General features: G+C 45.4%; 2 protein-coding genes across 3 annotated transcripts in view; one reads left to right on the top strand and one right to left on the bottom strand.

Annotated features, from left to right (window-relative positions):
* ARHGEF25 (Rho guanine nucleotide exchange factor 25) overlaps window positions 1–24,476 on the top strand; it is a 590,130-nt gene that overhangs the window by 34,166 nt on the left and 531,488 nt on the right. The window lies entirely within an intron of this gene.
* Window positions 13,177–18,655, bottom strand: LOC135010132 (uncharacterized). Its single transcript, XM_063952329.1, has 2 exons — window positions 14,055–18,655; window positions 13,177–13,202 (listed from the first exon to the last, which is right to left on the bottom strand). Exon 1 carries the CDS (start codon window positions 16,969–16,971, stop codon window positions 15,865–15,867), a length of 1,107 nt encoding a protein of 368 aa, XP_063808399.1. The 5' UTR covers window positions 16,972–18,655; the 3' UTR covers window positions 13,177–13,202; window positions 14,055–15,864.

The following is a 24,476-nucleotide window of genomic DNA, read 5'->3' as shown; positions in this document are numbered from 1 at the left end:
GGACTGTCATCAAACTTGTTACATGCATTCCTGATGGAATGTGGACTAGAACATGGTTAATGTTGATTTATTCTTACTGTTTTGCTTCACATTATGTTTTCAGTTACAGGAATTACTTTATTGATTTGTTTGATAAAATGTCATGTTCTTTAAATTTGTGACTGGAGACAGTCTTAAGCGAGGAGGAGTGTTAGGATATAGGTGGTCATTCCAAGTTGATCGCTAGCTGCATTTGTTCGCAGCTCAGCGATCAGGCAAAAAACGGCACTTCTGCACATGCATATGCGGCGCAATATGCACACGCAACGTACGGGTTCAACGAATGATGCCGTTTTGCACAGGGTCTAGCGATGCATTTCAGTCGCACTGGTTGCCGCAGAGTGATTGACACGAAGTGGGCGTTTCTGGGTGGCAACTGACCGTTTTCAGGGAGTGTTCAGAAAAATGCAGGCGTGCCAGGGAAAACGCAGGCGTGGTTGGGCGAATGCTTGGCGGGTGTGTGACATGAAATCCGGAACCGAATAGTCTGCAGTGATCGCAAGCGCTGAGTAGGTTTTGAGCTACTCTGAAACTACACAAAATTTTTTTGCAGGTGCTCTGTGATACAACCGTTCGCGCTTCTGCTAAGCTAAAATACACTCCCAGTGGGCGGCGGCATAGCGTTTGCATGGCTGCTAAAAACTGCTAGCGAGCGATCAACTCGGAATGACCCCCATAGTGCGTTCCGTGCCTGTCTCCTTCTACACTGCAGTCTATGGGCGCATCCCGTAGTGTTAATTCCCTAGTGCCAAGAGTCACTCGAAGGTGGTGCTATCTGATGTAATTCCTGCTCCTCCATCATAGAGTGAGAGAGTAAAAGAGACTGAGTCCTGGTGTGTGCAAGTGTGCAGAGCTGATACCCGGAGCGGATCTCAGCTACAGAGACTCAGTGTTCCATTGCATATATCACGGCTCCTGAGTTGACACTGAGCTGGGCGCCGCATCTTCTCTACAGCGGGAGTCAGACTGCACGGCTGTGCAGTCCACCATCCCTCACCACCGGAGACAACTCCTGATAAGTACCACTACCACTGCTGTTCCCTTGTATGATATAAGGGCCCCTAACTGCCTGTATCAGTATTTTATCTGAGTCACCTGTGTTCACTGAATAAACCACTACTGTTTAAGTCATAAAGTGTGTGGACTGACGTCACTGCACCAGGCAATTCCAATACACTCTGCCAACAGATGATATTTAACAAGATCTGCAAAGTGAAGGCATGCATGGACTAAATCCTCTCCACTGGTGTCTGAAGGAGGAAGTGAAGTGATTGCTTCTTCTTACTGTGGGATGGGATGGGCTCATACATTTGAATGATAAAAGAATACTTATTGCCGCAATGTGCAGCTATAATGTCACTTAATTTTCTGGGGCTATTGTAGCTGCATATTATAATAAATATGCCCCTTAGAAATTAAACCCTTGATGCGTCTATGGTTTCATTATAGAAGCTGGAACATTGTTCATATAATTAGTTTATGAAATTTATTGCCAGCAGTACTCTTAATCATTTCATCATCTATTTCAGTTTGCTCAGCACTGTATTACCTCTTTCCAGTCTTCAGGATAGCAGAATATGCCCATGCCAACACTGCTTTGGTGATTCTGCTAGTAAATATAAATACCAGGAAATGACAAGACGAGGGGTGTGCAATAAGTTTTCTGATGCACAAAACGTATTATATTTACAAAACTAAGTGAACATTAGATTTAATCCAACTACTCACCAAATGAGTCTATGGAAAGTTACATGAGCTCAAACCACTTGGTGAAGCAGCTGGACCTGGTCTGAAGCAGATATGTCTTCTACATGCTGGATGGAGGTCTCAAATATAGCTTCCAGTTATTAAAAATAAATACCACACAGGTGGCCAGGCTTGGAATGTATGGCAGATGACCAAGCTCCTGGAATGTGTTCATAGGCCAGAAAATCCACACTTTCTTGGACTTGTGGCTAGGTGCATTGTTGCTATGGAGAAGGGCACTACGAGCGTGAGTTTTTGGATGGTGCCTGGAAATGGTGCAGGCATTGGTTGGCATACCAGTCCCCAGTGCATGAGTGGTATGGTAGCTACACATAGGGGGTCATTCCGAGTTGTTCGCTCGCTAGCATTGCACACGCTAGGCCGCCGCCCTCTGGAGTGTATCTTAGCTTAGCAGAATTGCGAACAGAAAATTCTTAGCAGTTTCTGAGTAGCTCGAGACTTACTCCTACACTGCGATCAGCTTAGCCCGTTTCGTTCCTGGTTTGACGTCACAAACACGTCCTGCGTTCGGCCAGCCACTCCCCCGTTTCTCCAGACACTCCCGCGTTTTATTCTGGCACGTCTGCGTTTTTCCGCACACTCCCAGAAAACGTTCAGTTTCCGCCCAGAAACACCCACTTCCTGTCAATCACACTCCGATCACTTCAACGATGGAAATTCTTCATTCGGACGTGAGTAAATCTACTAAGTTTTGTGCTAAAATACTTAGCGCATGCGCACTGCGTACCACGCGCATGCGCATTTTTGCCTTAATCGCTCCGTTGCGAAAATCGGCAACGAGCGAACAACTCGGAATGACCCCCATAGCTACATGACCAGTCTTGGCCACAGAAACAGCCAACATCTGTTTGGCCACGCTGCACTCATGTTGGAACTTCTGTGGCGGCACACCTGGGGTCCACTAGGTCAACGGTTGTTTCGTCTTGTGGTAGAAACTGTAGATGCAGGATTCATTGCCACTGATGATCTCACAGGCAGCATTTGAGTGTCTGCCATCAAACCTGGGCAGTATGTTGTGGCACCAAGTCACATGGCCCTCCTTCTGCTCTCGATTCAGCGGATGGGGCACCCAGTGTGAAGAAACCTTGCTCAGGCCAAGCTTTTTGTGGAGTATCAAGCGAATGGATCCTGATGAGATGCCTATCTACTTTTCTAATTGGGCAATGGTCACTCTGACATCCACCTCAAATATGGCATGCATGTCCTCAGTGATAGTGGAGACAGGTCAGCGGCAGCGCACCTAATCTTCCAGGGACCAGCTCCAATTCTGCAAACCATTCAAATACTTTTATTCGGGGTGGTTTTTCTTCCCCAAAAGCAGCTTACATTTGGTCAAAACTCTTGTAGTCGTTAAGATCATGGCTTTCCAGTGGCCTCAGTTGAGCTCCATAATGAGTTTGTGAGGAAGTGAACATGCTGACTTCTTCTATGTGCAGTGCTGCTTATAAATGATTCTGTGCCTTGATATTTCAGAAGAACTTTAGTCAGAGATTACATTTCACAACCAGACGTGGCTACCTATGCACTGCACATCCGGAAATTTACTGCACACCCCTCATATTACATATTTAAAAACTAAGCATCTAGCAAAAGATTCATCTAGTATTTATTTTCTTAGACCATTGTGTGCTGGATACAGCACATAAGGCTACATATCTTAACATGCCAAAAGTATTAACCAGATTTACAAAATTGTATGTTACTCTATAACAGTGGTTCCCAAACTCTGTCCTCAAGGAGCAGTAACGGTTCCAATTTTCCATGTCATCCAGCAGCTGCACAGTGTATCACCAGCTATCACATTTTAAAAATCCACAGATGACCTGGAAAACATGAACTGTTCGTTGTCTTTGAGGACCGAGTTCGGGAACCACTATTATGTAATATTTGCAGGATTACTGTTGACAATTTCAGCAAATTCTCCTTAGATGTACTGTAGTAGGGTTGTTGGCATCATTAACTTTTTTATACACTGGGATAAATTATTTCCCCTACCAATAAGTGAAGATACTGACTTCTACTAAGTGCTCCATTGTTGATTGTACTGTACTACAGTTTTATTGCATGCAAGTACAGTATAAACACTTTTTTGCAGTTTTGGACCGTTGCTCCTCTCTGATTGGAGATCATCCTGAACGATTTGTAACTTTTTTTTAACACTGTTTTCTTTGTAAAAAAAAAATGTGCAAACATTACAATGTAAACAGTGTGAAGCTTGTTTTTCTAGAAACTAAAAAATAGAATACCATCCACTATGTAAAGACTGAATATTCATTCTTGAATTTTAAGGAAGACAAATGTACCAGTAAAACAAATAACTCATATTAACACGCCTTATGAAACAAATATATACTGTACAAAAGTAACATTTGGGTGCAGATTTAAAATACTCCTGGATAATAGACAAATTACAATAAATGCAAATACCATTCTAATATTCTTTATGAGGGTATGAGGATTATTCAGTTCATGTTAAAGTTACGCGTATTGATACTAGCTGTTCTACCCGTTCTTTGGGGGTCTTTCCGACCTGATCACACGCTACGATTTTTCGCTGCGCTGCGATCAGGTCAGAACTGCGCATGCATATGCACCACAATGCGCAGGCGCGTCGTTCGAGTACAAAGCGGATCGTTGCTGATCGATGGATTTTACGAAGAATCCATTCGCACAGCCGATTGCAAGGAGATTGACAGGAAGAGGGCGTTTGTGGGTGTCAACTGACCGTTTTCTGGGAGTGGTTGGAAAAACGCAGGCGTGTCGAAGCATTTGCAGGGTGGGTGTCTGACGTCAATTCCAGGCAAGAACAGGCTGAAGTGATCGCAGTAAGCTACTCAAACTGCACAAAACTTTTTTGTAGTGCTCGGCTGCACGGGTGTAGTATAAGTGGCCTTACAAGGCAAAAATACACTCCCCTATAGGCGGCGACTATCTGTTCGCAGTGCTGCAAAAAATAGCTAGCGAGCGATCAACTCGGAATGACTCCCTTTGCACGGGAGTTTCTGATTTTCACAGTTGTAAACATAAATGAGTGTTAAAAATTTGATAAATCTATAGAGATGTAAATTTCAGACCTCTTAATGTAAGTAAATATTAATCCATGGTTCTTGGCGTTACCCGAGGAGCATCCGTAGCAGATGCGGTAAAAAATGACAGGACCATTTTTGTAGATTATTAAATTCACACACTGCAGGTGCAATCTAGATTTTGATCCGATTGTCCATTGGGCATTATCGTTCACACAACAAAAGTCACGCATCAGTGATGACATCATTATGTCAACCCCCTTTTCATCCCCTTAGGGGAGGTTTATTAAACTTAAGTAGTTTTCCTATTTCCCACCAGAAGAATACCTATGTTAAATTTCAGCTTCCTAACATCAGATGTGAGAGAATTAGTGATCCAGTGAGTGAGTGAGGGCTTTCGCATTATATATATATATATATATATATATATATATACATATACATACATACATACATACATACTGTAGATATATATAAAAATAAACTGTATATTTTTATATATATATATATATATATATTTATATATATATATAGAAATAAACTGTGTGTATATATATATATATATATATATATATATAAAACTCTACAGTACATCAATCAATCTGTATCTCTAATGGACAGTGCGGATGGTGTAATGGTTAGCATTACTGCTTCAAAGCACTGAAGTCATGGGTTCAATTACCACCACAGCCCAAACTATGTGGAGTTTGTATATTCTCCCTGTGCTTGTGTGGGTTTCCTCCAGCTTCCACCCACAATCCCAAAATATACTGGTAGGTTAATTTGCTCCCACTAAATAATAACCCTAGTATGTACATGTTTTTAGAGCAGATAAGGTGGGCAGATTAGTGCTTCTGCTGTAACAAGGTCAAGGGAACAAGTACCATCTCCTGAGGTAGATGGCAAGTTGCAGCAGCTGAGCAATCACACAAGTCCATTAGTTTTATTGTGCAAAAAAATAGAAATAAACATCAAAATAAAGACCTTGCCACCTGGGACTAACTATGCAGAAGATAGTCCTTACTCAGAAAAAAATACAAGAGGTTTTTACCAGGCACTGCTCACTGGATTTCAAGAGCAAGTTCTCTCACAGAGGCACCATAATCTTTCCTTTTCCCCAAGCAGTGTTAGAAAGCAATGATCAGGCTAAATGGAAGGAGAACCTGCCCTCTCTTCTCACATCCAACCCCAGAGCCCAAATGCTCTCAGCAGAACAAACACACTATTCTTGAGGTTTTAAAACACACACGTAAAACACCTGGGGCAAATATGCTTGCCTTCCACCACTATTCCAGTGATCTTGTCACAATACATATGCACAGAGGGGTTGCGGTCAGGAGACCGCCGGTCACCACACCTCCCCCTAAATACTGCTCTCTCACTATCCTGACGACGAGCAGGGACTATTCCCACTCGACACCCATGGAGTGGGAATAGGACCTGTGCCGAGCCTGCAAGGGGCTTGCTGTACTTGCCCGCCCCCCGGCGGAAATCTGTGTTCGGGATCCTGGCGTCGGGGTGATGACCGCTAAGATACCGGCTGCCGGTAACATGTTACACACCTGCACAAAGTGGCTTCTAAGAGTATTAAGGGCCATATGTATCACTTTTAACACTAGTCTGTCACAACTGAGGGCCTGAGCTGACGGGAGGCAGCCTCAGTTGTAGGGGCTGAGATGTACCGGAACCTGGGAGGTTGTATCAGACCCCTGGACATGTAAGTAACATGAATAATAACTGCCCGAAGGCGTGACCACGACAACTTGGATAAAAGTCAATGATGTTTATTATGACAACTCCGCAACACAGCAGCAGTAAAAGAAAACGTAAAAGTCAGCAAAGAATAAATACAGTTCCTGGGTACTACAGGATGGCAGGAGCCACAGGGCACTGGTAGTGTGAGATAGTTCTTATAATCTTCTAGATGGAAAGTCCTTACCAGGCCCGACTGTAGCAATGGAGATAACCCAGGATTGTACCAGCTGGTGTTCCAGGAAAAGCTGGGTCCAGTTAAATAATAAATGAACTTGGGAGCGATGAAATATGAGCTGAAATGTAGAACTTGAGAGCGGAGAAATAATAATACCGGTGGAGAGTGGTAAAGTGTAGAAAGGACACCGGCCCTTTAAGAGAAGCTGTACTCTGCTGGAAGCAGGTAATGTTGTAGCTGGAAACAGATGAATCCACAATGGATTGGAGAGTCAGGCTACACCGCAGGTGGAATGCTGGTGCGGGTCTCTATGGTGGAAGTCTTGAGACAGGAGCTGGAACCTGGAAGACAATCACAGGAGAGAGACAAACAGGAACTAGGTTTGACAACCAAAGCACTGACGCCTTTACTTGCTCAGGCACAGTATATTTATACCTGCAGCAAGGAAGGGATTGGCTAGGCAATTATGCAGATTAACAATACTGACAACAGATTGGAGGAAATGATCAGCTGACAGAATCCAAGATGGCTGCGCCCATGCAGACACTTGGAGGGAAGTTTGGTTTGTAATCCATGTGGTAATGAAAACAGTAATGGCGACGCCGGCCACTGGAGACAGGAGACGCCAGGCTGACAAGTGCACATCCAACCACGCGGACACAGCGGAGGCCGCGGCTGACGTAATCGCCACTCTGACACTCTGCATGCAGAAGCTCAGGGACGGCGGCGGAGGCCGCGGGAGACGCCATGCCAGATGTAATAAGGCGTTACTGTGACAGCGTCTCAGAAAGACAGGAGAGGATGCAGGAATGTGAACATTAGGATAACAGATGGGATCCGGTCCTGGAGCGCTGAGCCAGCCTTAGGAGGCATCTGATGGGTAAGAAATGGCGTCCAGATACCTGGATCATGACAGCACCCCCCCCTTTAGGAGTGGCCCCAGGACACTTCTTTGGCTTTTGAGGAAACTTGGAATGGAATCTCCGGACCAAGGCAGGAGCATGGACATCAGAAGCATTGGTCCATGAACGTTCCTCAGGGCCGTAACCCTTCCAGTCAATAAGATACTATAGTTGACCGTAACGGTGACGTGAGTCCAGGACCTTGGCTACTTCATACTCAACGCCTCGTTGAGTTTGGACTTTCGGAGTTGGAGGAAGTGAGGAATGAAACCGATTCAAGATCAGCGGTTTCAACAGGGAAACATGGAATGTCCTGGGTATTTTTAAGAAGGGAGGCAACTGAAGTCTGTAAGCAACAGGATTGATGACTTGTTCAATCTTGAAAGGACCGATATAGCGAGGTGCAAACTTCATACTGGGAACTCTTAACCTCAAATTCTTCGTGGATAACCATACCCGATCACCCACCTTGAGAGCAGGAACTGCTCGACGCTTCTTATCCGCAAACTTCTTGTACCTGAACGATGCCTTGAGCAGAGCTGATCGTACGCTCTTCCAGATATTGGCAAACTGATGCAAGGTGATATCCACTGCGGGAACAGAAGTTGCTGGAAGCGGTTGGAAGTCAGGGACTTTAGGGTGGAATCCAAAGTTAGTGAAGAATGGTGTTGAAGCAGATGAAGAATGATACTGGTTGTTATGACAGAACTCGGCCCAGGGAAGTAATTGAACCCAGTCATCTTGAGAGGAGGACACATAGATGCGGAGGAAGGCCTCCAAGTCCTGATTCACCCTCTCGGTTTGACCATTGGTCTGAGGATGGTAAGCCGTGGAAAACTTTAGCTTGACTTGAAGGACTTGACATAAACTTCGCCAGAATTTGGCTGTGAATTGAACTCCTCGATCTGAGATAACACCGCTCCTACTCCAACGGAGGAGGCATCCACCTCTAAGATGAAAGGAGAGTCGATGTCAGGCTGTTTCAGAACAGGCGCAGAGATGAACCTTTGTTTTAAAAGATGAAATGCTTGCATGGCTTCTTCACACCACTTGGACGGGTTAGCACCCTTCTTAGTGAAAGCAGTAATAGGCGCCACAATGGTGGAAAAGTCTCGTATAAACTTTCGGTAATAGTTGGCGAACCCTAAGAACCTCTGGACCCCTTTGAGGGTTAAGGGTATCGGCCAATTTTGGATTGCTTGTAGTTTCTCAGGATCCATCTCTAGTCCGGAACCGGACACAATGTACCCTAGAAACGGAATGGACTTGACTTCAAAGACGCATTTCTCTAATTTGCAATAGAGATGATTGACACGGAGACGGGACAGAACCTCTTTAACCCAAAAACGATGTTCCTCTAAATCGTTGGCAAAAATGAGTATATCGTCTAGATAGACCACGACATGACGGTATAGAATGTCTCTGAAGATCTCATTGACAAAATGCTGGAAGACAGCTGGAGCATTGCTCAATCCGAAGGGCATGACGAGGTACTCATAATGTCCGTCACGGGTGTTAAAGGCGGTCTTCCACTCGTCACCCTCACGGATCCGGATGAGATTGTATGCACCTCGCAAGTCCAGCTTTGTAAAGATGGTAGCTCCGCTAACTCTGTCAAAGAGCTCGGTAATCAGGGGTAAAGGATAACGGTTCTTGATGGTAATGTCGTTCAAACCTCTGTAGTCGATGCACGGCCGCAGACCACCATCTTTCTTTTTTACAAAAAAGAAGCCTGCGCCGGCTGGAGAAGAAGGTCGAATGAACCCCTTTGCTAGGTTCTCTTTAATGTATTCCTCCATAGAATGCGTCTCAGGCAGAGACAACGGATAAGTTCGGCCTCGAGGTGGAACCTTCCCTGGAACGAGATCAATCGGGCAGTCCCATTCTCTATGAGGAGGAAGGATATCAGCAGAAGCTTTACTGAACACATCCGTGAATTCTTGATATGGAGGAGGTGGAACATCAGACGACCTGGGGGAGGAAGAACAGACAGGCAATACTTTAAACAAACATGTCTCAGCACAGGAGGAACCCCATGCCAGGATTTGCGTAGTCGTCCAATCAATTGTAGGATTGTGAAGACGGAGCCATGGAAGGCCCAGGACCACAGGATGTGTGGCTCTTGGAATCACTAAAAAAGAAATAAGTTCGGAATGAAGAACTCCCACTCTCAGACGAACTGGTAGAGTCCTTAAAGAAATAACTGCATCAAAAATTTTGCTGCCATCCACGGCAGTTAAAGAAATGGACGAAGGAAGTCTCTCGGTGGGTAGGGACCACCGTTTAACATAGGCTTCGGTAATAAAGTTCCCAGCTGCTCCGGAATCAAGGAGGGCAATGACGTTCCGATAACGTTGAGCAACTTGAAGCGAGACTGGGAGATTACAATCTTGAGGAGATGGAGAGGAGATCATTACTCCTAGCCGGCCCTCTCCTTGGCGAGCTAGGATTTGGAGTTTCCCGGACGTTTGGGACAGGCATTAATGGTGTGAGACGGAGCTGCACAATACAGACAGAGAGACTCGGAGAGGCGTCTTCGGCGCTCAGCAGGAGTTAAACGGGAACGGCCAAGTTGCATGGGCTCATCTTTAGATGGTGACAGTTGACGAGGAGGGGGAGCAGAAGATTTTGGAGCAGATGATCTTCCACGCTCAGTTGCTCTCTCTCTGAAACGTAAATCAACTTTCGTGCAGAGTGAGATTAGCTCATCTAACTTAGAAGGTAAGTCTCTGGTAGCTAACTCATCTTTAATACGCTCAGATAAGCCATGCCAGAATGCAGCATACAGGGCCTCGTCGTTCCATGCCAGTTCGGATGCCAGGATCTGGAACTGTATCAGATATTGTCCTACAGTACGTGACCCCTGGCGTAAACGGAGAATCTCGGATGAAGCTGAGGTTACCCGGCCTGGCTCGTCGAAGATGCGCCTGAATGTTGACACGAAGGCAGTATAGGAAGATAGCAGGGTGTCGGACCTCTCCCATAACGGTGATGCCCAATCAAGGGCTGAGCCACTGAGAAGAGAAATAATGTAGGCAATTTTTGTACGGTCACTGGGAAAATTGCCAGGTTGTAGCTCAAACTGAATCTCACACTGGTTGAGAAATCCCCTGCAGAATCTTGGAGATCCGTCAAATTTTGCTGGCGTTGGAAGATGAAGACGTGGAGCAGAAATGGGTAAGGTGGGTGGGGTTATAGCTGGAGTCACTGTGGTTGACGCACCAGACGCGCCTGATCCACGGAGAGTTGTCTGAATCCCATCCAGCCGAGTAGAGAAATCCTGGAGACAGCGGATGATGTGGCCCTGTGCAGCCTCCTGATGTTCTAGTCGGGCTGCCAGTTCTTGCATCGGCCTGGCCGCTTGATCCTGGTCTCCGGCTGGATTCATTAGGTCAGTGCTTACTGTCACAACTGAGGGCCTGAGCTGACGGGAGGCAGCCTCAGTTGTAGGGGCTGAGATGTACCGGAACCTGGGAGGTTGTATCAGACCCCTGGACATGTAAGTAACATGAATAATAACTGCCCGAAGGCGTGACCACGACAACTTGGATAAAAGTCAATGATGTTTATTATGACAACTCCGCAACACAGCAGCAGTAAAAGAAAACGTAAAAGTCAGCAAAGAATAAATACAGTTCCTGGGTACTACAGGATGGCAGGAGCCACAGGGCACTGGTAGTGTGAGATAGTTCTTATAATCTTCTAGATGGAAAGTCCTTACCAGGCCCGACTGTAGCAATGGAGATAACCCAGGATTGTACCAGCTGGTGTTCCAGGAAAAGCTGGGTTGCTGAAGATAAAACGGCTGCTGTGGATACTGGCTGGAACCAGACTGTTGTTAGCACGGAGTGGATACTGGCTGGAACCAGTTAAATAATAAATGAACTTGGGAGCGATGAAATATGAGCTGAAATGTAGAACTTGAGAGCGGAGAAATAATAATACCGGTGGAGAGTGGTAAAGTGTAGAAAGGACACCGGCCCTTTAAGAGAAGCTGTACTCTGCTGGAAACTGGGCTGGAAGCAGGTAATGTTGTAGCTGGAAACAGATGAATCCACAATGGATTGGAGAGTCAGGCTACACCGCAGGTGGAATGCTGGTGCGGGTCTCTATGGTGGAAGTCTTGAGACAGGAGCTGGAACCTGGAAGACAATCACAGGAGAGAGACAAACAGGAACTAGGTTTGACAACCAAAGCACTGACGCCTTTACTTGCTCAGGCACAGTATATTTATACCTGCAGCAAGGAAGGGATTGGCTAGGCAATTATGCAGATTAACAATACTGACAACAGATTGGAGGAAATGATCAGCTGACAGAATCCAAGATGGCTGCGCCCATGCAGACACTTGGAGGGAAGTTTGGTTTGTAATCCATGTGGTAATGAAAACAGTAATGGCGGCGCCGGCCACTGGAGACAGGAGACGCCAGGCTGACAAGTGCACATCCAACCACGCGGACACAGCGGAGGCCGCGGCTGACGTAAACGCCACTCTGACACTCTGCATGCAGAAGCTCAGGGACGGCGGCGGAGGCCGCGGGAGACGCCATGCCAGATGTAATAAGGCGTTACTGTGACAGCGTCTCAGAGAGACAGGAGAGGATGCAGGAATGTGAACATTAGGATAACAGATGGGATCCGGTCCTGGAGCGCTGAGCCAGCCTTAGGAGGCATCTGATGGGTAAGAAATGGCGTCCAGATACCTGGATCGTGACATAGTCTTCATCCTTGATAGTAAACAGTCATATTAGTAGTGATTGTTAATGAAATAATCATACGGCATTCAGAAGTTAATTCTTCATTTTTTTATTGTGATGCTAGTAAATAGCTTATGATTGTGCTCTGATGCTCTGGTTGAACAAACGAGGATTTATGTCATGTATAATGCCTGTTTACTATAAAAGAATAAACAGGCAGCAAGCTGGTACCTGAAGGCAATGATAATTGGGTGTTGGTACAGCTAGTGTAATGGGTGTGTTCGAGTCTTAGTTGTGGGTAGGGAATATAAGTGGCGTCTCAAGCTCCTTCTTTTCTGCCTTGACATATGAGAAGGGAGTGTCCCTGTGCTACATGGAACTCAGGTTTGGTGGGATGTTGTTCATGTAACAAATCACTCATAAAGATATTAGATCATTGGAAATTCTTGTTAACCTATTGAACTTCTTGGCATTCTGCAATTAATAGGGCAGCTCAGATAAAGATTAGCTTTATAATTAAGAAGATCTAGACAAGTTATGTAAATGAAGACTCAAATGGCCATTTATGAAAACTGACTTGTGTATGGAAAAAAGCATGCAGTAATCATGCAAGAGGACTTTTTTGTGCTGTTATATTTATAGAAGAGTTTGTGTGATACCCGGGCAAATAAAGGACAATGTTATTGGGTGAGTAGATGATCTTTTACCTGGTGATTATGTCCGCTTTACACTATCTGTGTACCGGGATACCAACTTAAGATGGAAGTTCGTTCACGATACTTCGGAGATGTAAGGGATATACGTCTGCACAAGTGGGTTGTTCAGGGAGCAGTCAACTCAACTTCGGTTTATTAAAGGCATTGGGAAAATCAAACAACTTGAATAATAGTAATACGTTACAGTAAATCATCAAGTACAGATAATAAACAGTTGGTCTTCACACCGTAGATTATGCCAATACTGTCATAGACTGTTTAATTATTCAGGTGTTGCATATCCCATCACCGTCCTTCTCAGCAGTTATGCACGTTTACCTGAATTGGTTATATTGACTTATTATACTATTCAAACCTTAACTCAAATATTCAAGCTGTTACCATCAAAATATGCATGCATAAGAAAAACAGTTTGTTACCAGTTACAATTATCTGATTACCCTTACTGAGTATCCCATGTATTCAGAAGTATTAGTACAACTTATGTTCTTCCGCCTGTGCACAGGTCTGTAACCCCCTTTAGAGTGTGTCCACACGTGGATATATATGCATATATATATTTAGTCTTTCTTAGACATGTCCCTGTAGTGTAAATAAAGGCCTGTCCTCTCTGTGGCCACACTGAGGGAAAACTGATCCACTGCCTTTCCCATTCACTCTGGGTAGTTCTGTTCAGGCCTCCTTTGCACTGTAACCTGGCTGTCACAGTTCATCTGATGTACAATGTCACTGGTCTGTAAGGCCTGGCAGATAAGCATCGGTGGCACCAGCACTGTGTGTGCTGTCCTTTCTACTAAGACTTAGGGCATTTAATGTAAGAGGAGGCAGTTTGTGCTATTGCTGGCAACAAGTTATGCTGTGCCACAGACAAAAGTGGTTCTATACTCCTGGAGTAGTGCCAGCTGCAATGTTTGTAGACAGTGTGTGAGCAGGGAGCCTGTTTACTTGTACAGAATCCTCCCTGAGGATGGAGTTACCTCTCAGTGCTGTCTCTGGCTGCTGTATTCACAGCACTGTCTCTGCATGGATAGGGCATTCTCTGTAGCTGCTACTTCCTCTGTTCTTATATGGGCAGTGAGCTGTTACTGATGAAACCTCACTGATCTCACTCCCTCTCTCTCCAGAGGAGTTCCTTGCTGTTGCTGCTGGGACTTGCACAATGATACTAGTGCTGACAGGATACTCTGGAACTGACACACAGGAACTCAGCCTCTGCAACTCACTCAGGATCCCACTGCTTGTTCTGCTGTCCTCTCTGCTGTCCCAGCTTACAGCACCCCCCAGTCCTCACACCAATCTCTCCATCACTCCACCCTTCCTCTGGGTTCTCTCTAGGGATTGGCCAATCAGATGAGAGGTGTGGGCTGTGTCCTCCATCACACCATCCACTGTTGCTAGGCTCCAAGAAAAAGGGGGGAAAGGGTAAAGCTGCAGGTTATGTCTGTTTATATGGCAGCCCAGAGTATACAGCTGTCCTTTTTGGCAAAAAGTCTGGGCTACACAGGTTCTCATAGGGTCCTACATGGAGCACCTGGTACAATAAGGCAATGTACATGTCAGTTGAAGGGAGCATGAGTCCTGTAAGTTCTGGGGGATACCACACTCAACCCCGCTTGAATGATGCGTGTCCTCACGCATTCGTCTCTCCACATAGTCATAAAGTCATTATTTTTTTTTCACAACATTGACATTTTACTGACATGAAATACATTGGGTTGCAGGTACTGAAACAATTATGTTTTAAACCTCAATGCATTTAGTAACTGTAGAGCAAACAAGTTTGAAAATCACATTAGTATAATCATTACAGATCAGACATGAGAAGGGTCTATAACTAATGGGCTAGAACCCCTGTGCGCCTCTTCCCTGGCTTTCTCGATGCCTGCTGCAACAGTGAGATAAATTCTTCACCACTCATTGAGGTGTACTCATAGTCAGGACGATGCAACTCTGGAAAGAGCCATTTCACGGCCTCTTTAGCTTCCCCCTGGGTTTTTGCAGGATGGTGAGGTTTAGGGATGAGCATAACTGAATCTGATGCATTGGGTTTAGAGGATTCTAAGTCTTCCTCTGTGGCCTTGTGGGTCACTACTTCTACTTCCCGGTCCTGATCAGTAGCGTTTGAATGAGCCGGATTGAGGTAGGCCGTATTGGAATTGGTGTCTTCCATCATCGTAGGTCCACACCGAAACGACCGAACAGTTTCTTGCAGGTTCTGTTGCGTATATCCACTTGGTTTCTCAAGGTTAGCTGTTCTTCCCAATAATGCACTCTGCGATTCGGCATTAGGATCCTGTTGACTGCATACAGATGGCCTCTGGTTTACACTTTCTGTCACGTTTTCTGTGGAATACATTCCATCTCCATGGCATCGGTAGTGACGTGGATGACCTCCACGGTGTGGATGGCACCAATAATGCCTGCGATCTGCTGCATACCTGCTGCCCTTCACTGGAGCACCACCTGGACCCGTGACGTTGATTGCTCGTAGACCTTTCTCTCCCCTGATTATGTCAAATTCCACCATCTCTCCCTCTCCCAGGCTGCGATAGTATTTTCTGGGGTTGTTCCTCTGTATGGCCGTATAATGAATGAATGTATCTTGCTTGGTGTCATCACGATTGATGAATCCATACCCACGTCGCACATGAAACCAGATGACCTTTCCTGAAATTTTCCTTGTGTGGACAGGAGTGTCGGTATTTAATATGTCGGTTAACTCATCTGCATTTATATGGCATTGCCTGCCATAGTGTGGCCATCCTTCTTCAGAGGTTGGTTTTAACCTTATTGTGTCCCCCGAGGCTCGGTCTCCGTCCTCGGGGCATTGGAGTTTAAATGTTCGATCTGGTCGCAGTTCCTCTCAATATGCCCTATTGCCTGGCATCGATGACAAACGGGACGACCCTGGCTGTCGAACTGGTCTGAAGGCCGCCGCCCGTACTCTGGAGGTGGTTCCCAGCGTCTTCTGGCCGACCTCTGTCGCTCGGACCTCCATCTAGGTTCTCCAGAATTGGGTGTCGGTGGTCTCGCTAGGAGTCGCATTTCTCTCTGGATCTCTGCCATCCCCACCGTTAACTCTTCCATCTGCTTGCGTAGGGTTTGTATCTGATCTCCTGAGAGGTGCTGACTACTCTGCACCACTGGATCTCTGACTCGTTTCGGTCTTTCGGGACTGGAAGCAGTAGCTCCCATCAGCTCTGAGGATTCTCTGAAGTCCACCAGCTCTGGGTACTCTTCTTCTCTTCCCGATTGGTTGCCAGTTATTGTGATGGCGGCTTCCTTGAAGTCTAGGAAGGTTTTCCCCGGCATTTGCATTTTGAGTAGTCGTAGTTGGGTTTTGACACTCTCCCTTGAGGCTCCTTCAATAAACTGAATCGTTAGCGCTTCGTCTGCATTTCTGACTTCATCTTTGTCAACTGCTTGGATCGCTCTTAGTGTTTCTTGTAAACTCAGGGCGTAGTCTCGGAGGGTCTCGCCCGGTTGCTGTTTGCGCGCATACAGCTTCATTTTTAACTCGGGGAGGGTTTTTGTCTCAAAAGTAGTGGACAATCTCTTTAAGATCTGGTCTACCTCTTTCTTGTTTTCAGTGGGCCAGGATATGACTTCTCTTAGAGCTGACCCTGTGAGTTGACCTACCAGAATCTCGACTTTCTGCTGTTCGTTCAAGGTATACAACCGGAACATAGATTTGAGTTTATTTTTGAATTCTGTAAACGTGGTACACTGTGGCTTGTTGGCATCTCCGCTATAGGTTGGAAGCCACGGCGCCCCAAAGTAGTAGGGTAAGGTTATTGGAGCATTCGGTGTCGTTGCCGGGGTTGCCTGTTGTTCTTGTTCCTGGTTCTGTACTACCGGTGGTGCTCCTCCTCCTGCAGCCTGTTGTTGTTCCATCTTTCAATTAGTGAGTTTTCTCCTGATTGCACTCGGATCCTGTTCGTTGACGCCAAATGTGATACCCGGGCAAATAAAGGACAATGTTATTGGGTGAGTAGATGATCTTTTACCTGGTGATTATGTCCGCTTTACACTATCTGTGTACCGGGATACCAACTTAAGATGGAAGTTCGTTCACGATACTTCGGAGATGTAAGGGATATACGTCTGCACAAGTGGGTTGTTCAGGGAGCAGTCAACTCAACTTCGGTTTATTAAAGGCATTGGGAAAATCAAACAACTTGAATAATAGTAATACGTTACAGTAAATCATCAAGTACAGATAATAAACAGTTGGTCTTCACACCGTAGATTATGCCAATACTGTCATAGACTGTTTAATTATTCAGGTGTTGCATATCCCATCACCGTCCTTCTCAGCAGTTATGCACGTTTACCTGAATTGGTTATATTGACTTATTATACTATTCAAACCTTAACTCAAATATTCAAGCTGTTACCATCAAAATATGCATGCATAAGAAAAACAGTTTGTTACCAGTTACAATTATCTGATTACCCTTACTGAGTATCCCATGTATTCAGAAGTATTAGTACAACTTATGTTCTTCCGCCTGTGCACAGGTCTGTAACCCCCTTTAGAGTGTGTCCACACGTGGATATATATGCATATATATATTTAGTCTTTCTTAGACATGTCCCTGTAGTGTAAATAAAGGCCTGTCCTCTCTGTGGCCACACTGAGGGAAAACTGATCCACTGCCTTTCCCATTCACTCTGGGTAGTTCTGTTCAGGCCTCCTTTGCACTGTAACCTGGCTGTCACAGTTCATCTGATGTACAATGTCACTGGTCTGTAAGGCCTGGCAGATAAGCATCGGTGGCACCAGCACTGTGTGTGCTGTCCTTTCTACTAAGACTTAGGGCATTTAATGTAAGAGGAGGCAGTTTGTGCTATTGCTGGCAACAAGTTATGCTGTGCCACAGACAAAAGTGGTTCTATACTCCTGGAGTAGTGCCAGCTGCAATGTTTGTAGACAGTGTGTGAGCAGGGAGCCTGTTTACTTGTACAGAATCCTCCCTGAGGATGGAGTTACCTCTGTGCTGTCTCTGGCTGCTGTATTCACAGCACTGTCTCTGCATGGATAGGGCATTCTCTGTAGCTGCTACTTCCTCTGTTCTTATATGGGCAGTGAGCTGTTACTGATGAAACCTCACTGATCTCACTCCCTCTCTCTCCAGAGGAGTTCCTTGCTGTTGCTGCTGGGACTTGCACAATGATACTAGTGCTGACAGGATACTCTGGAACTGACACACAGGAACTCAGCCTCTGCAACTCACTCAGGATCCCACTGCTTGTTCTGCTGTCCTCTCTGCTGTCCCAGCTTACAGCACCCCCCAGTCCTCACACCAATCTCTCCATCACTCCACCCTTCCTCTGGGTTCTCTCTAGGGATTGGCCAATCAGATGAGAGGTGTGGGCTGTGTCCTCCATCACACCATCCACTGTTGCTAGGCTCCAAGAAAAAGGGGGGAAAGGGTAAAGCTGCAGGTTATGTCTGTTTATATGGCAGCCCAGAGTATACAGCTGTCCTTTTTGGCAAAAAGTCTGGGCTACACAGGTTCTCATAGGGTCCTACATGGAGCACCTGGTACAATAAGGCAATGTACATGTCAGTTGAAGGGAGCATGAGTCCTGTAAGTTCTGGGGGATACCACATTTGCATTTGTTTTAGTTTAGTGATGCTTGTTTCACCCCATTTTACTTTGTGATGTCAAAGGCAGGTGTCATTTAAACAACACTCTATGCAGCAGGTTACCATGGAAGGAGGGAAATGTCTTGTGAAGGAGAATGTCGCTCCCATTTTTGACTGGGAGTCTAAAATTTTGCACCCTTGCGTATTGATGGCAACCTGAAAAGGTAAAGAGGATTCCTGATTTGCCAGCACTTCTAGCAGTCTGCCCATGTAATGTTTCCCCACGAGAAGGGTGATTCGTTAATAGTTCACAACATAGCTCTTCCAGCCACAATGAAACTGATATTTGACTCTTTGGGTAGCACTGCTAATGCTTTCACAAGACTAGCCCAGATCGAGCAATATGGTTGCTCAGTAAGCCATTAAATTCTGGAAGGAATATGAGATTATGCAAGACTCCTCTAATTGCAGATTGATGGACTCCATTGAGACGGTTATCACTATTTACATTAGGGTCAATAGCCACATTCAGGAGAGTCAGCTGAAATATCACATTAACTTACCAGCCACCGATTATCCATGCTTTGCCAGCTGAGTACTTTGAGGTGTCATGCAGCTAGGGAGGTTTTCACTGGCAGAGGACATGCAAACTCACCACTGTGAGATGGACTGTTATATTTATTGTGTCCACCAAAATGTTGGAGTCATAGAAACAGGTGGCAAGTCCAATGAGCACTGGAGTCATTCTTCTGCCATGTTCCTTACTGTAATGTAAGCTGTACATGGCGGAGGCCTTCTTAGATTCCAGAACCTTGAATAATTGAATAGAAATGGTCCTCCACAACACAGAACTACCCTTTGTTCTGAAAATCATGGCAATGACCATAGAAGCTGTGGATGGGTGACCCATAATACCCACGTCAATGATCCACAGTACCAGTCACTGGGTGCTCATCTCATTCAGTTCCATCCAAAGCACAATCTCAATGGGTTACATTAGGTTCTGCAAGCACAACCCAGGAATTACAGGAGGGTTAAAAATATACGGAAGTGGAATGAGTCCTACTAGATCACTTGCTTAAAAAGAACAAAATCAGCAATGCCATGTGCATGTACCCAAAGAAAGGAGACAAAGGGAGAGATGTACTAAGCAGTAAAAAGAGCGTAGAAGTGAGCTAGTGGAGAAGTTGCCCATGCAACCAATCAGCACTGAAGTCAAATTTATAATTTGCATACTATAAAATTATACAGAGCAGCTAATTGGTTGCCATGGGCAACTTCTCCACTCTTTTCACTGCTTAGTACATATCCCCCTAAGGGGGTTATTCAGAGATGAATTCATATGGCTGCATACGCACGTAATGGGGTGTAAGTTTGCACAAATGTATGAGTTTAGTGCTAAACTCACACATTTTGCAAACTCAATCAATGTAATGGGGTGCGGGAATGTGGAAACTCACATGTTTCTTGCAATCCCAAAACTCGCATACAGATGTTTTGCCATTGCAGGCATACAACTTGGGCAATGTAATGGGTGCGAGTTTACAAGTTGCACCTAAAACATTTTCAAAATTTCTCCAATAAACAGACTAGCTTAAGAGTAGGACGGAAGCATGCACAGATCAGTGAGATCCATGCATGCTTCTGTCTGTAAAAGTAAAGAAATAGCAAAAAAAAAAAAAAAAAAGACATGCAGCCCCCCCCCCCCCCCCAACCCCCATCGTCCCCGCCCAAAGCATAACCAGCCCTGGCCTCTTTGAGACGGTCCTGGTTGCTAAAATACAGGGGAAAAATTGTATAGGGGTTCCCCGTTAAGTGACTTTTTACAGGATGTGATCTTATATATATGTCAGGATGTTGAATAGAGTACAAGATAGGGCAAAAAATTGTATTTACAGGCCTTGCTGTATGTAGGGGATGTAATTGGAATCCCAGTGATCGGAACACTGACGGTCAAAATACAGACGCCGGAATACCAACCGCCAGAATGCCGGCAGTGCCACTACAGCTATTCCTACTCCTGGGTGTCCACAACACCCATGGAGCGCGAATAGAACCTGAGCCCGCAGCATGGCGAACGTAGCGAGCCTGCAAGGGGCTTCGTTTTGCTCATCCCCCTGCCAGCATTCTGACGGTCGGGATTCCGGCATCAGTATTTTGACAGCCAGGATCCCGTACCCAACCCGCCGGGATCCCGTACCCAACCTGGTTACTAAAACACGGGGAAAAAATTTTGATGTCAAAGGCAGGTATCATTTAAAATCACCGTATTTTATTTTTAACAACCAGCACCAGTCCTTGGGGGACGTCCCACTCCCACACGGAACCCCAGCCAGGCGCGACTAGTTGTGGTGGTGGGGGGGGGGGGGTAATTCCACAGCCGCAGGGTCCTATATAAATGCGTCTCCCGGCTGGGTCATTATCTCCTTGATTAGTGCCCCCCCATAGACGTGCGAAAGCATCACACAGCGGCATTGTTTTCGCACCTAGCAAGTAGCTCCCTGCCTATGCAGCCTAGCTGCGAAGGCATGCGGCTACCCACCATGTTTTTGACCGCAAACAGTACGGCCACGCCTGCATTGTCTGGACCGCACCTCCCCCCAACGCCGCCACAGCGCCGTTAACATGCCCCCGACCGCCTCTGCCTGTCAATCAGGCAGAGGCGTTCCCACCAGTGAGATGCCCTCGCATCTCACAGTGTGCGCACGTGCAGTGCGGCTGCTGCATTTCCGCACACGGCATAGGGCTTCAGCCTGCGATCGCTGCAGCGACCAGGTCTGAATTAGGCCCCATGTGCGAGGTTTCTCTGTAATAGTCTCGAACTTAAAAACTTGCAAGCTATTACATTGGGCGAGTTTTGGGACAAACTCGCACCTTCTAATGTGTGAGAAGGTGCCTGTTTGTCCCGCACATTAATCTCGCACCCCATTACATCCCACCACTATAGAGATTTTAACAATGTCAGAAGGGTATACGTTCAGGTTCCCGGCTGTCGGGATCCCAGCAGTCGAAATACCGATGCCAGAATCCTGATAGCAGTCAGAACACTGACACTGGAATCCCGACTACAGTAGGTCAGTATCCCAACAGCCAGGATCCCGAAAGTAAGAGTAGGGGGGGTGTTAGGTTTAGGCACCACCAAGGGAGGTTAGGGTTAGGGGGAGGGGGGGGGGGGGGGTTAGAGTTAGGCTGAGGGGAGGGGCTTATGGTTAGGCACCACCGGGGGAGGGTTAGGGTTAGGCTGTGGAAAGTGTGTGGGGAGGTGGGGGGTTAGGTGTAGGCACTTAGGGGGAAGGTTAGCATTAGGCTGCGGTAAGGGAGGGTTAGGGTTGGCGGGTAGGGAGGAAGGTAGAATTCTTACCTCACCCGTCGGGATCGTGACCATCGGGATGCCGGTGTCGTTATTGTGACTGCTGGCATCCCGTCCGTCGAGATCACATACTGATCCCTTTAGAAGAGTATGACATGCTTACAGCCTGCTAGCAAGATAATGCTGATTTAAATTACTTCATTGCTGTAAATTGGGATCAATTCATGAAATGTAAAAAAGGCCCCCACATAACTAGGATAGCACTGTATTTACGGGATTAAGCACTGCATATTAATATAATTTTGCTTTAAGATAATTACTTGTAGAATACTTTGTTTTAACAAGTGTTGTTTTTCATGTCAATTATTATAAAGTAAGAATGTTATGAATGCTCTGAGCTGAAACGCTGCAAATAGCACTCTGTGATTTGTGACATAGTGAACTTATAAGTACAGGGAAAATACACCCACAGGACACAAGGATAACTTCATAAATTACTCTTTTGTTGGATACTGAAAGGATTCTATTGTTTGAATCTGTGAGATGAGAGTAACACTTTAATATAAAAGTTACTTTTCATTTCCAAATTACACAGGGAAATCACGTTTCAGTAATGAGGACAAAAACAGCTTGCAGACTTTTCGTTTTTGTTTAAGCTCTGCCAAATTAAAAACTCTGGGCCTAACTCAAAGATGTATGTAAACCCAATGGTTTACGTACTGTACATCTCACAAGTTTTTGGGTTTGTGCATGCACAGTGTACCTCCCAACCGTCTCAAAGTCAGTAGGACAGTCCGGGTTTTCGGACAATCTCCCACTGTCCTACCCACGGGCCTCAGTGTTCCGTGGGCGGGAAGAGGCTGAAGGACCACTCTGTCAGCGCTCGTCATCCACACAGTAAGAGGCTGGGGAGTGTCCCCAAAACTTCACACACCGGGGGCGTGGCCCTACACACTAGGATCACTCCCCTTTTTGAGCACAGTGCAGGAAGAGTCCCACTACCCAGCTTTCTAAAGTTGGGAGGTATGCATAAGACCGTCTCTGTGGTATGTGCAGAACAAGTCGTAGTCCCAACTTAGCCTCAGCATGATTGACATGTTGCAGCAATTGGCGAATGGCAACGGGAACCGTTCTACAAAAAACTTTCTACAAAACGGGGCCTTGTTGCACCAGCTTTGCAGGTGTGCCAAGTCCAGGACTTCGGACGCAGACTTCCTGGCTCTAGTAGAGTAGTTCTGGTGGCCAGTCTGTGTAAGCTTCAGCTTACGCAGATGGTGATCCGATGTTGCCTCTTTGCACGTAGCACTCGTATCTGCAATATGTGTTTTATATATAGTGATGTATTAAAAAAAAGGATTGTCCAAGTCTTTTACAGAATATAAATGACATTTACCTACTCAATTTCTGAGTTAGTCATTTTGGAATATATAGTACAAGTATAAATAATGAACACCTGACTGGGGAATAAACAAATAATAGACGTCACCAATGGATTCCATGAGGAATGAGAACGAGGAAGTGACTTTTTACAGGGCATGATCTTATACTGTATAGATGGCAGGATGTTGAATAGAGAACAAGATAGGGCAAAATTGTGTTTACAGGCCTTGCTGTATGTAGTGTGGGCAGTGTGAGTAAATGCACGGGAAACTGAAATTAAGCATACTTGCCAAGCGTCCTGGATTGAAAGGAAGACTATTTGAATTTTCGGGAGTTGATGGCTACTAGGAGTGCTACTCATCCTTCCGCATCCCACATACTTCCAAATGAAATGGGTGGGACCAGGGAATGATGAGGCAGCTCTCAGCAATTGTGGTATATTGGCTCTGTCCAACCGGTGTTTTCAAACAAAAGTAAACGCAAGTTGCTTTCCAGATTTGTAAAATTTGCTGAATATAAATCACTGAGCGTAATAAGTAGGAGCGTAATAAGTAGCAAGTTCAGGTCACCGAAAACATCCTGGAAAAATGTGTTGAACAATAAAGGTGCCTCTGCCGGGTGAGTTTGGAGAGAGAAATATTCATTATATTCAAGAGCAATATTATTTATTTATTAACTAATAGTTTCTTATATAGCACAGCAAATTCCGTTGAACTTTACAATTGGAAACAACAGTGATAAAAAAAAAAAAAAAAAAAACAATTGGAAACAACAGTGATAAAAAAAAAAAAACCAATTGAAAACAACAGTGATAAAACAAAACTGGGTCATAACAGACAGTCATAGAGGTAGGAAGCCCGCATTGATACACAAGGATCGGTGTTAGCTAATGCATAATGCTCCACTAGATTGCAAAGGTTCTTGGTGGGCTGAATGATATGGTCCCACAACAATGTTGGCCTGGGTCAAGGAAAGAAAGAGAAAATATGTGAGAATATGTGCGGACTCTACAGTGGGGATGTAATTGAATGGGAAAGTTTATGAAGTTTATGTGGGTGTTTCCACATAATAAATTGTTAATACATAAGCATTACTATCATTAGTGTATTATGATTG

This window comes from Pseudophryne corroboree, chromosome 2, assembly GCF_028390025.1.
Source record: "Pseudophryne corroboree isolate aPseCor3 chromosome 2, aPseCor3.hap2, whole genome shotgun sequence".
NCBI lineage: Eukaryota > Metazoa > Chordata > Amphibia > Anura > Myobatrachidae > Pseudophryne > Pseudophryne corroboree.
Note: the sequence above shows the minus strand (reverse complement) of the source record. Positions and strands in the feature narration are given on the sequence as shown.